This window comes from Schistocerca gregaria, chromosome 3 (assembly GCF_023897955.1).
Source record: "Schistocerca gregaria isolate iqSchGreg1 chromosome 3, iqSchGreg1.2, whole genome shotgun sequence".
NCBI lineage: Eukaryota > Metazoa > Arthropoda > Insecta > Orthoptera > Acrididae > Schistocerca > Schistocerca gregaria.
In genome coordinates this window covers 379,402,650-379,416,326 of record NC_064922.1, presented here as the reverse complement: position 1 = coordinate 379,416,326, position 13,677 = coordinate 379,402,650, and the positions used below count along the sequence as shown (strand labels likewise).

General features: G+C 38.4%; 1 protein-coding gene across 4 annotated transcripts in view; it reads right to left on the bottom strand.

Moving 5' to 3' along the window:
- The window catches only part of LOC126356371 (fatty acid synthase), a 79,002-nt gene that overhangs the window by 17,463 nt on the left and 47,862 nt on the right, over window positions 1–13,677 (bottom strand). For 2 of the 4 annotated variants that reach the window (XM_050007365.1, XM_050007366.1), the window contains exons 2-17: window positions 9,944–10,185; window positions 9,679–9,831; window positions 9,337–9,510; window positions 8,926–9,126; window positions 8,582–8,820; window positions 7,606–7,836; window positions 7,313–7,504; window positions 7,079–7,207; window positions 6,744–6,974; window positions 5,292–5,481; window positions 4,644–4,873; window positions 3,517–3,821; window positions 3,257–3,401; window positions 3,034–3,150; window positions 2,842–2,950; window positions 2,372–2,632 (exon numbers count right to left, since the gene is read on the bottom strand). In XM_050007365.1, the coding sequence (XP_049863322.1) occupies window positions 2,372–2,632; window positions 2,842–2,950; window positions 3,034–3,150; window positions 3,257–3,401; window positions 3,517–3,821; window positions 4,644–4,873; window positions 5,292–5,481; window positions 6,744–6,974; window positions 7,079–7,207; window positions 7,313–7,504; window positions 7,606–7,836; window positions 8,582–8,820; window positions 8,926–9,126; window positions 9,337–9,510; window positions 9,679–9,831; window positions 9,944–10,172 (3,136 nt within the window). In that variant the 5' untranslated portion in view covers window positions 10,173–10,185. Of the gene's footprint in view, window positions 1–2,371; window positions 2,633–2,841; window positions 2,951–3,033; window positions 3,151–3,256; window positions 3,402–3,516; window positions 3,822–4,643; window positions 4,874–5,291; window positions 5,482–6,743; window positions 6,975–7,078; window positions 7,208–7,312; window positions 7,505–7,605; window positions 7,837–8,581; window positions 8,821–8,925; window positions 9,127–9,336; window positions 9,511–9,678; window positions 9,832–9,943; window positions 10,186–10,360; window positions 10,754–13,677 lie in introns of those variants that run through there. The other 2 variants (XM_050007362.1, XM_050007364.1) reach the window with 2 other exon arrangements.

Here is a 13,677-nt window from a genome sequence, read left to right as displayed (position 1 = left end):
TTACTTGATGACAAAGTATTTTATACTACATTATATTACATCCAGATATTTATAGTTAGTTCAGTCCTACACATTAACAGTGAAACAAATATTTTACAATGAAGGAATTGTTGGTTTTAATTGATCAAGTGACAATGCTATACTTAAAGACTAATCTCAAGCTCAGATATAAACAATGTTTGGGGCAAGAAATCAATCAGAAATAGAATTTTCAAAGGAACCATCCTTGCATTCACACTTAAGTGATTATGGAAACTCAAGTAGCTATATTCCTGCAAGTGTAAGCTGAATCACCATGATGAAGCAGAAAAAATGCACAAACACAATGTCCAGAAACAACTAGAAATAGTCCAAGAAGGCCCACTACCTCTCTTGACTTCAAACAACTGGGAAAATAGACAGTTATTTTATTTTATTGGTGTCTCTCCTTTGAAGCAGAAGTCATTATAGTAATAGTGTGTGCCAGCTGTGAAGCCATGACTGATGTAAGCAGACAGTTACCTCTCTGAGGAGCAATTAGTATCTTTTGAGAGAGAGAGAGAGAGAGAGAGAGAGAGAGAGAGAGAGAGAGAGAGAGAGAGAGTGTGTGTGTGTGTGTGTGTGTGTGTGTGTGTGTGTGTGTGTGTGTGTGTGTGTGTCGCTCACACTCGCTCACCCACCAACGTCGACAGACCGGGCATACAATGCTAGAAATGATGAGTATATCTAGACACTGCTTTGGAAAGTCACCTTCTTTAAAGCACCTCTGTTTGAATGGGAGAAACCTACTTTTGTTCTAGACAGCGTCAAAGAATGGCAGTGTAGTGACACAAGAAAACGCTACAGGAAAAGTGTGCCACTGTTGCAAGAGCAGGAATGGAATCTTACTACTATTATGATATGAGCCAGGATGTCGTCACAATACATGCTAGGACTTGTTTTTAAGGAAATTCTTATTTGGACATGTTACAAATGTGCTTAATACCTCAGCCTGAATACAAGGGAATTACTGTTACGTGTTATTACAGCAGGATGGAGCTCCAGCATATTTAAATGCACGAGTTCCTTGTTGAAAAATTTGAAGGTTGGACGTGGTTAAGCAGCTTATCCAGCCCCACAACACCCACACTTTACCACACCACAAACTCATTACCAGGAATAAATAAGTCATATGTGGCTCTAAGTGTGTACAGGACTAATGAAGAATTGTGCAATAGCACTGAGGAAGCCTTTCGTAGAATAATGCCAGAGATGCTTCACAAGATGTCAAAGGTAAGTACTCCTACAGACAATTTATTTTTTCTAAGAAGAGACACTGGATTTCTTGGACTAAATGTACATGGCATAGCTTGAAAGGTATGAAGCCACAAACATAGCTTTCATGTCACTTTGGGTTTGTCTTATGAGTGCTTCTAAACCACTGACAAACATGGTTTCAGACACAATGTGCCACAGCTAGTAATGATACAGCAAAATAATTCATGAAATGTCTGTTGTCTGTAACCTCACCATTAATATTTTACTGCCAACATATGTTAGTTGTGATGGCTGCTGCCAACATTAGTCACCATCATGTACTAAATTATATTTTCATTCCCAATGATGGGTCACAGATCAATTCTTATACCTCCAAACCTCACAAACCTGAGAAGTGCTGCTGCTGTTTATTTTATGTTACTTATTGTTAATAATGCTGTCTCTGAATCTAAGGCCAGCACTGAACTATCACCTCAGAATATAAAGTAACTTAATAATTTGTTCAACAGAACACGTCAACTGTCCTGGTACACACCAACTCCCACACCATATAGTACCATAACCCATCACTACAGAAGCCACAAAAAATAGCATAGCCCACTGATAACAGAAGATGGGTTGCACTACTTTGTTTTGGCGTCTCCCGAGGCAAGCTGTGATCTAGTGATCTGGGGATTTCAATGTGTATCAAGAATGCTGCAAAAAATAAATTACATAGTTATTTTTTGAAGTGATAATTACAACTTTTTGCTACCCCACGTGCATATGCTGATACCTGGGGACACTGATGACGTTTGCAATATTGTGTGGATTAACTTTTTTAAATACACAATAAACAAACCCTGTCTACAATGCTGTAATCTGAAATGTAGTTTTATGGCATTTTGGAGAAAATAATAATATTCTGTTGTGGCATTATGCCTCATGATACACTTCTGTAACTATACTAATGAAAGACTAACTGCATCCCTCAGGATGTACTTGCACTCTCTGTATATTAGTTGCAATTGCTGACTTCCACTGCACTCTTAACTGAGCAAGATGACTTCAGCAACAAATTCTTTGTTATGATTACCATTTGTATCCAAAATTCTCCCTTTTGTACCTGAAATATTTTGTTAAATGTCAGGCTTACCTCTATTATCAGATTCTGCAATTCCACGGAAGATGCCACCGTAATCGTAGCCTCTTAGTCTCAGTTCTTTGTAAACATCTGAAGTTGTTAATGGCAGCATTTCTTTGTTTTCTGACAACTTGGCAGGAGCAGGAAGATTTAGCATCTCATGGTCAGGGTCCTCTGGCACATATATTCGCCCAGAGACAACCACAGCTCCTCCTTCACATAGTTCGAAACTTCCTGAGCCATCAAAAATGTTCACCAAAAATTTTACAGAACCTGTAGAGATCAAAGTTTGTTTTACAGCAAAATTCTTCATCCACAGTAAAAGTTAATTTTTAGTTTGGATATTCTATGGTTCACTTTCATGCACTATTAACATTCTATTCATAAGTTTGACTATAACCTTGTCAGAGCTGCACAAAATATATGCAGTTGATGATATATCTTCATTCTTCTTATTAGTAGGGTTGTAAGAATTATCTTACCTTCTTTCGGCATTATGGTGGCTCGATGGAACTGTACATCTTCAAACACAACACTCAAGTCTTCAAAAGAAGTTCCCTGCAGTTTGGCGAATGTTTTCCATACAAGAGTCTACAACAAAAATTACACAAGAAAATTTTAAACTGAAATAAAGGTAGAATTTAAGTAAAAAATTTAAGAGACTGTTCACTTACCAGGTAGCCAGTTGCAGGGAAAAGTACTCTTCCATCAATGGCATGTCCTGATAGGAAAGTGTCCTGCTCCTTACTAAGATCAATTTCAATAATGCATTCCCCAGAGCGAGATCCACCCTACAGACACAACATAAAGCTTGAAAACAAGCTAACACATGAACTGTTTCACAAACAAGATTAAAATAAGTAATGCAGGACAATAAAAAATAACATGTATCCTTGCCTTTCCACTAAAGCTAGCAACACTCCATTCTGAAGAGTGATCCCACTGGATCAATGGTGCAATCATTGGAGTGCCCCTTGCAACAGGATAGCTTATTTTGTTGTAGAACTGAGCTAATTTTGGCTGAAGTCCAGCATTGTACAACCTGGAACAAAAGAGCACATCAATGATGACCTTGTTCTCCTTTGCTCATCACTGCACAGTTACACTTAGAAAGTTTAAAGTGGTATAAAATTACTAAAAATCATTTCAAAACTTACTTTCCAATATTTGAGAACAGGAATTCCTTATTATCTTTGTGGCCCCGTTTCATAAGTCCAACATTTGTGCATGTCGATGCAAGCGAACGCTTCAAGATAGCCTGGAGCAGACAATGTGGAGCTACCTCCACAACAATTGCATTTTCAGGAACAAATTTTAGCGCTTCATTGAAGAGGACAGGTGACAGCAAATTGTTAACATGATAGGCAGCTGATGACCACTGTGCAAGAGATGTCCCCCAAGCACTTTCTGGAATTGATGAGCTAATCCAGCGAGAGGTACGTTGTTTCGGATTTGGTATTATCTACAATTGGGAAGCAAATATAATTATAATTGTGAAATGAGACAGCACAATTAAGTTAGTGACACTGTAAAATACTTCAGAAAACAGTCTCTTTCCAGAAATGGAAGAGAGAAGTGAAAGAGAATAAAACAGTAATGTACATTACACACAGTTTTATATCACTGCCTCAGGTTATCGTGCATAAGAAAGCTAAAGACACCATAAATTTGCACTGTGTATGACCATTAACCCTTTCCGTCAGTAATGCAGATGCAGGGTGCCTCTATGTGCTCTTATTTAAACTGTCACTGTCTGGGCAACAAGCACACCACAGAGAACGGCGGAACTCTGCGTGGAAATAATGAATTATACATTAAAACAAAAAGTGTACTTTCATTCAAGTATATTTACAGAAGCATTAAAATACCAAACTTCTCACTGTGAGAAATTTTTTGAAACTTTTCAGGTTGAACTGTTTCCATAACCATTTCACTCTCAACTGTTTACAAATGAATCACTGTCATTATCAAAATGATGCCACTCCTCTAAAAACCCTCAATCTCTTCCTCAGAAGGGACTGTGCATGGAGAACTAACCATTTCACACATCATACCTTGAACATAATAATTACAACTTCCCCCTTAAGGCAACTGCTACAGTTCAACACTGAGTTAACACAGGCTTCCCTTCATGGCAGCAGATTTGTGAATGGAGCAAGTAGGAACTATGAGCACCACTTGCAGTTGCGGTGGAAAGAGTTAAATGTACACCAATTAACACAGGACGTATGCTCAAGACTATTAATTGTTATCGATAAGTATTTGAACTGTAAATAAAGCACACCTTTTCAAGGCATTTCCTCAGCTTTGGGCCAGCATCAGCAATGTAGCGACTGTGAAACGCCACACCAGAGCTATTGACTTCCTTTGCAAATATTCCCTCTGCCTGAAGGGTTTTCACAAACTTAGCAATGGCATCAGGAGGGCCAGAAACTGTCACACTATCAGCACTATTATGACAAGCAGGAACAAGTTCTGGTGGGCATCGAGCCTTAGCGTCCTCCCAAGTTAGACCTGTTCAATGAGAGAGAGAGAGGAAAAAAAAAGTTACTTTGATTAAGTTCAACTGCCTAAGAAACACACACATACACACACACACACACACACACACACACACACACACACACACTATTATATGTACATAACAAAAATGATTGATTCTAAAATCCGTTAAAGACATAAATACAAATACTCTTCAAACTGCCCATTCTTTAATCACTTCATTTCATAGTTCTTAAATGGAATCACAGCATGATTTAGAGCAACAAGAATAGCATTAACACATGAATTCCAAAAAGATCTATTAAAATCACTCCCTTAAAGCCTACACAAAATAAAGAATATTTAAATTTAATCTACTGCCTCTAAGACATGCATCTAAAGCTATTTCCAAATTTGAGTCTCTTAAAGCTAAATAGGCAAAATTGCTAACCAACAGCCGCCATGCTCCCACGAGGCAACTTAGACTCGAGAATACTGCGCCCTCGCCAGTATGCAGCAAGAACTGTCTGTTCTGCAGTGAATGTGCCATCAGCATATGCACATCCTAATTCCCCAACTGAATGTCCAACAATTCCATCAGGATGTATGCCGAGTGAAGAGAGTACATCCACCAACGCTACCTGAAATGTGTTTAAACACAATTCTGTTGTTACATACATAAGCAAAATGTATTAGCTAGTAGTAAATATGACAATTACAAAGCAGAAGCCAGTACAAGGCTCTGTTTTTTCTGAATTGTAGGTCTTTCATTTAATATCAGGAATAAATAGAGAGAAGAAAAACAGGATAAAGTGCACTTAAGGTGTTGGCAACTCTTCTAATGCTGGCAATTCGTTTCCATTTGTTGTAGCGCGTCAGGTGATAGTATACAGTTGCCAATGAGAATAGCTCAACCTAATGACTTATTTCAACAGAAGGTAGGAATTGATTCTTTTGTTTTCAACATGGATAGAGTGAGATTGACAATTGCTGATATGGCTATATAAAGTTGGTAACTGCTTTCTGTATGTATTTCTTGTATTGTATATTTCTCAGAATACGACAGAATTTCTTGGGATATTGTTTCTTATTCCAACATTCGATGTGAGTTGGCGAAGTCAACAAATGTGAGTGCAAGAAAACTGGCTATGGTGATCTGTAGCTTAGCCAGAGGTCTATGTTAGGTTGAAATGTTATACTCTGACTGAGTATTAGCAAATCCAATGAATGTTACTGGAGGAAAACTAGTTGTGGAGACAGACTGATTTGCAGTGCAGCCCACTGATCAACTGCAGTCACAAAGGAAACTAAGAATAACCCTATAGCTTAAATTTAAAGAATTTTTTGTTTTATATGACAACATTCCACACAGTAAGTTGCATTTTAACTCCACATAATTTTATAGACTCCACATCACAACAACATTTATCGAACATTGCTTTCTCATTGGTCTCGTCATCTTGTCTAATCATCCTACTTATCTCTCTTCGAGTTCCACTTCCAATCATTCACTGTGTGAACTGTCACCAACTGTAGTTTGCAACAGAAAAACTGCTTACACCATAAAGTGTACTTTTACCCAGAAATGTACATTTGAAGAGGGTACACATGTCACTGTCACTTGTAGCTTTAAGAAAAGAACTACAATCACAATTTTGATTCCACTTGTGTGTATCACGCAAATTTTGAAAATCCCACAATACATCTTCACTGTTATTAAATATATTACATTTTGTTTGTAACATTTTCCTTAGGTTCAGATAAAGGGACCCAGTTTTATGCATTTGAGATTTAGGCCTGCTCTCAATCATCCCACTTTAGATCACTGATGTCTACTCATGGTGAGGGAATAATATTTTTCTTATGCATCCAATATAAAGAATTTACAGTTTAAAGTGCGCACCTGAATTGCTGCAACTGAAATGAAAGAATTCAGAACATTGTCAAACGTCGCTTCTGTTCCATTGACGATGGTGTCGTACAAGTTTACACCTTCTGGTTGTAGTGCTTCAGAACATTTTCTAATTGCCTTCTCAAAAACTTCAATCTGGAGAAGATCACTTCCCATTCCAGGCCATTGGGTGCCCATTCCAGAGAAGACAAACCATACAGGTCGCTTTTCTCCATCAAAATGCTGAAATAAGATTTCAGGGGCAAAAATAAAAATTAGTTTTGTGTTTTAAGTATACAACGAAAAACTGTAGCATTGAAGAAAGACAGAAAGCAAACTTTACTTACAGAAATTTCTCTCAAAGTGGAACCTCCACCCAAGACCGTGAAGCCTCTGTAATTATGTCCTGTTATATTTGTAGCATGAATCTCATGAAGCAGGCTGATTAAGTCGTCATCTCTAGGAGAGTTTTCGATCTAAAAAGTAAAATATGACAGTCATAATTAGGGATGTCAAGAGTAAAACAAGAAAGCAAATATTCAATTCGGGACTACCATTTACAACATATAGCTCATACATACTTTTTCAAGAAATGCTGAAACTGCTTCATCTGTTCTTCCTGAAACTGTAACTAAACGAGGAACACCATCTTGAATAGCTGGTGTCTTTGGTTTTGGGTTTGAACGGAGAACAATATGTGCATTTGCTCCCCCAAAGCCAAAAGAATTTACAGCAGCTAGACCACCATTCCATGGAATTGCTTTATCAACTACCTACCGAAACAAGAAAATATCATGTACACATTAAATACAACCAAGCACTAAGTGAGGAAATGTCAGATATTGAAGTAAGATTTTCTGATTTCTTTTAGTACCTGAAGCCGGCCATCCAAGAGAGCAGGAATATCTGGATTTGGCTCTTTAAAGTGCAAATTTGCTGGCAAAAAGCCTGCTTCCATAGCTATAACAACTTTTGCTATGGAACATAGGCCAGATGCTGGCTCCGAGTGACCCATGTTGGACTTCACAGAACCTATCAACAACGGAGAGTTGCGATCCTTGCAGAATACGTCAGCAATAGCATTCACTTCCTGAGGGTCTCCCACCTAGCAGGAAAAAAAAAAAAAAAAAAAAAAAAACCATACAGTAATGGAGAACAGGATGGAAAACTGTAATATTGTTGAAAATATAAATCTACAATTCTATACTCGAACAATAATGATAATCAATAATTAATTACTCCTAAAAACATGGCTACGTGCAGAGGTCTCAGCTGGCTGACAAGGGCCATCCTCATGTTAGGCCAACCTAGCCATTATGGGTCATCAGCCAACATAACAAGATGTGAAAATGTAGCAACTGAAGACAAAGACCATTACATTCCAAACCACTGTCATTATTTCTACAAACTGAAAGATAGTTAGAACTATCTTATCTACTATCTAATCCACTGTGGTCAATTTGCCTTAGTCTGTGCAGTAACCAAATAAAAAACATTTCTTTGAAAAAATGTACTGAGATGTCAGATTTCAGTTGGGCGTAGAACACATGGAAACGCCAACTTTTATATTTCCGTAATGAGATACTGCCCCAGAACAGTGAGTCATGTAGATGTGGCTTGACAGAAAATTTTTTATTCTACAAGTCTAGTGAACATTTTACCAGTGTTTTGAAACATTAGGAAAGAACAAGTATAGGCCTACCCCATTTGACCTGGTATCTATGCTGTAGTTAGTAATATGATATGAATAGTATAATATACTGATGAACATGCATATTTACGATTTCTTATAATTGTCACTTCCAACCTTTCCAAATATATGCTTAGTTAAGATTTTACAGCAAACTTACTTTAGTGCCTGTACCATGCGCCTCAACATAGGATACATCTGAAGGGTTGAGTCCCACTTCTGCGTAAACTTCTTTAACAAGTTTCTTCTGCATTTCTCCAGAAGGAAAAGTTATACCTTGAGTTTTATAACCATCAGTGTTGGTCTTTGCATTCACAATTGTTGCATAAACACGTTTAGCTTGTGAAGATTTCTGGAGATAAATTACAACTGCTGCTTCACTGCGTACATATCCATTGCCTATAGAGGAAAATATCAGATTACTTTAGTGAGCATAATTAGCACATTCAGAGCCACAAAGAAATTAATTTCCAAAATTATTAACTCAAATGTTATCAAACTTACCTGAGGCGTCAAATGCTTTACACATTCCCTGAGGGCTGAGCATGCTTAACCGATGGAACTGAAGTGAACATGTGGGCTTTAACAACAGGTTAACACCGCCTACTATAGCTGCATCACATTGTCCTGTGCGCATAGCATTCATAGCCTGCTGGAGAGCAAACATACTGGAGGAGCAAGCAGTATCAATGGCATAGCTGGGACCTAAAATAACATGAAAGGTAACATTCATATTTCTTCCCAGTAGCAAGATGGCATAAATATCTAATATGATGTTTCATGCTAATTACATGTCAAGTTACGGGATCAAATAAAATTCAGTGGCACACAATAATATTTGTAACAACAAAATTCGAACTCTGATTTTCGATCAGACACAGTTTCTTTAGCTCAGTAAAATACAGGCCTACATACCTGAGAAATCAAATGTGTACGAGATTCTGTTTGGGAACATTGCACGGCAGCAGCCTGTAAGACCATATCCATTGACTTTCTCTGGGTCAGCTGTCCAATACTCATCAGACTCACTGTCAGATACTCCAATGAAAACTCCTGTTCTTGATCCTCTGACATCAACGGGGTTTACTCCTGAATTGAAACAACAATTCACACACACACACACATATATATATATATACACACACACACACGTTAGATCTGGCCAGAATGGATTCAAGAACGTCAAGAAAGTAAAACTGTGAATATAAAACAAGCTGCATCATTATGAGCTAATTCATACATGTATATAAGACAAACCTGCATCAACTATAGCCTCATGTGTCAATTCAAGCAACATTCGCAACTGGGGATCCATAACATGGGCCTGCTTTGCATGTACTCCGAAGAATGTAGCATCAAAATGCGCCAGATCCTTCAGTTTTCCAGTTCGAGTGGGCAAGCCATACAGGCCTAGAAACACACAAACAAAATGGTACTTTAACTAACCCACAATTTTTCACACTGAAGTAATAATTATTTAAGCAATAATAATACTCACAACCAATAAAGAATGAATGCTTACCAGATGGCCACCTTCTCTCATCATCTGTCACTAGATCAACACCTTCAAAGAGTTGTTGCTTAAATTCTTCTATGTTGGAACTTTCTGGTAACCTTCCTGAGATACCAGTAATAACTATGTCATCATCCATGTTCCAGTGACCGTTGGGCACGGAATTTACTGTAGATGTGTCAACTGTTCTCACTCCTACCGGAGCATGCACTTCAACTTCTGGGAAACGGGCTGGCATGTTTTCTGTTTTCCTGCAAAATAAATAACATACCGCTGTTCACTTAATCGCGAAGTTACCAAGTGGACAACTCCTTAAACAAAAATTTGTCACGAAAGAACTACACTTAACATTTAATTAGCAGCTTAGTGGGAATAAAGAAATTGATTTATTAACTTAGTTAAAGCTACAGCAAAGCGAACACTTACATCATAAAATATTTTCTTCTCAAATGAAGAAGGGGTTCATGCCGATTTATTTTTCCAATGTTGTTATATGACGTATATAGATAAACCTCGCCAAAACAGCCTTTAAAACTTGCTGGCACTGTCACTTTTATTTTTATGCCTTTCTGGTTGTGTAGAAATACGGCACGCACACGTACAACAATGTCATGATTGTTGTTTCAGCTAGGGTGTAAAGTGATATGACTCTCAAAATCTATTATACGACGGATTCCAACCATCTTAATTACAAACAACGTGTCGCAAAGATACCATAAACATGCCACAAAACAATGTTTTACTCTATGAATTTTTGTCACACACGCTACAAATTGTTCAGGATCTCTGACGACAAGTAAGGATTACTGGTAGAATGTGAATGTGAATGAGCAAGTGCTGCGTGTAAACTGCCCCGTTTCGACTACCACCACTGGTAAGGCAGATCTGCAAATTCGATCATCCATTGCAAAATTCGATCATCCATATAGTTTTCAGACTGCGTCGATTGGCACTTCTTTCTTTAGGAACAGCAGTAACATTCCGAGTAACTCATCAAATTGCCTTATGGGCAGACTTGGTTTTACGATATCCACCCCTGCCATTAAATTACTTTGTTCTTAACATTATGACTGGGTCTTTTAATACGAAAAATCCGAACAGAAACGGGGATGCTAATTTTCATTTTTCATTGCGTCCAGATGTGCAGTATATTGCCGCTGACGAGGTCCTACCAAACGATACAAATGAAAATATTTACAAGGTGAACGAATGATGTACAGAAATCCTGTTTTGTTGAAATAGGTGGACTTTGTTAGAATATAAATGATTAGAATGCAGAGCTTTGCAAGGATTCTCGCATAGTATTATTCTGATACGTTAACGAACAACTATACTTTTGTTACTTGGTCGGACGTTAGTTAAATTTGCAGTCTCAGGAGACCTGCTTGCCAATGTAATATGTAATGTACCGTATCCCTTACACACATTTTCCGACAAGCGATCTTGTTGACAGCCTGTTAAATGAAGTGGCATGCATAAATACGAGGAAAGAAACAAAAAGCACGTGATTACAAAGAGGAAACTTCACTTTAGGTGAGATTGTGCAAAGATTCGCCGCTCGGAAGCAGGCAGCGCAAGTTTATTATATATGTACCAACATCCGTTAAAGAAGTCAAACTGCTTCAAGAAGCACTTCGTCTCATCTTGCCCTGAGCTCAAGAAACCTACGGCGTTATTACACTGCGACAGTATTGGGCGTCAATGCCTTGCGGCTATAGCAAGATGGTACGAATTGTGGAGATTGATTATGTAAATGGATAGTATTTTGAAATTTAGTATCAAACTTTTATGTCCACATTTGTCTGACGTGTAATATGTTTTAATAGAGGTTGAGGCCTTCCGTTCGCCTCCAATACAAACACTTCGGATTGAGTCACACAGCACGTCGCTAGCAACGTCCGTACTTATTGGGCAGCGAAAATAGCATTCGCAAATAATTTTGTGCCGTTTATATGACAAAAACTGCCTACCAATTTCAAGCTGCGAATTATATTGCAAAATAAGACTGATTAAAATGACAATACGGTAGATGGTACAGAACTGGAAATACGTGCATAAGCTGACGAGCCGAGTAGCTAACTCCGACAAGTAGTGTAAGGGAAATGCTGAGCGATCAGGTCTTGCTGCACTGGGTGTCCTCCACCTGTGTTTTTTCCTACCCTGGAAAACCCAGTGTACATTTTTCCCAAGTTATGATGCTGTGCTAAAGCCGGTCCAGGAATGCAGGCTCCACCATTGCAGCCTAACGTTTAGTCCACAGCCGCATAACGCAACGTTGCTGTACAATGTTGGTCATTAGTCGACTCACTAATTAAAACAATGACAAACTGTCCTGGCGATTTTCCCATCGCTCATTAATGAGGCATCTTGAGCATGTCATCGTGACGTTTGAGCTCCCACCGACCAGCTGAGACCGAGTGACGTTATATCGAGCGGAATAGTCCTATTCAAACTTTTCAGGGGTTGGGACGAAAGTAGGCTCTATACTCGTTCTCTTCTTTCTAGTGCAAAGCCTGTGGCTAATATAAACTTAAAGAAAAAGCATACTATTCTGTATGTTGGCAGATAGTTTTCATTCTTTTTTCCTAAAGTTTCTTTTGCAATGCCGTTAGCGAAATAAGAAGTTTAGAGTTATGAACGACATTGTTCTATCCGCTCTTTGCTGTTCTCAATGTGTTTAGATAATTTATGCCGCACACAAAAACGTTCGTCAGAAATTAATGCTTATCCGGAAGCTCGTGTCTTCAGCAGTGCGTCGAAAACCGGACGTACTGTTCACGATCAGATAACAGCTGAACCGGTTTATAGAACACAGAACTATTTTTATTTTTGAATAATTGTTATTGTACATCATCAGTGTTCTGCCTAAAGGCAGGTTTTCACATGGTAGTTCTCCAGGCTGTCCGATCTTCTGCCATCCTCTTCAGGTCTGCATAATTTCCTCTTCCCTTTATGTCGTCTATCATCTTGTATCTCCTTCTTCCCCTCAGTTTCTACCACAAACCAATCCTTCCAACGCATCTACTAGCAAGCACTCCCTTCTCAATGAATGTCCCAACCAGTTCTTTTTCCTTTCTCTTACAACCTTCAGCAGACGTCATCTCTCACCAATCCTTTCCAATACTCTCATTATTCACTCTTTCCATCCAGCGTATTCTCTGCATTCTCCTCCACATCCACCTCTCAAATGCTTCTAACCTTTTTTCATCCTCTCGTCTCAGTGTCCGTGTTTCTGTCCCATATAGTGCCCCACTTTAGATAAAACATTTGCCAAGCCTTTTCCTTAGTCCTTTATCGAATTTGCCACATAAGAGTCTCTTCTTTCTGTTGAATGCCTCCTTCGCTATGGCAATTCGAGTTTTCACCTCCTGGTGACATCTCAAGTCTTCTGAGGTATTTAAATTCACTTACTTGGCTAATGGTAGATTGTCCTATTTTAATATTGGACAGTCTGCGTCTTGTACTGATGACCATACTCTGTTTTTGCTGTGTTTATTTGCTTCTCATATTCCACACAAGCTTCATTCAGATCTTTGAGCATGTTATTCACTGTCCACTAATACCATGTCATCAGCAAATCTTATACCTTCTACTCTCTTTCCACCAATACATAGTCCTCTTTTCCAATCTAAGCTTTTCGCAATAATCTCTTCAAGGTATACGTCAAACATCAGTGGGGAAAGGCAACAACCTTGTCTAACATCTCGTCCAATGCTGCTTCCTCCATAAATTTCATTTCCAAT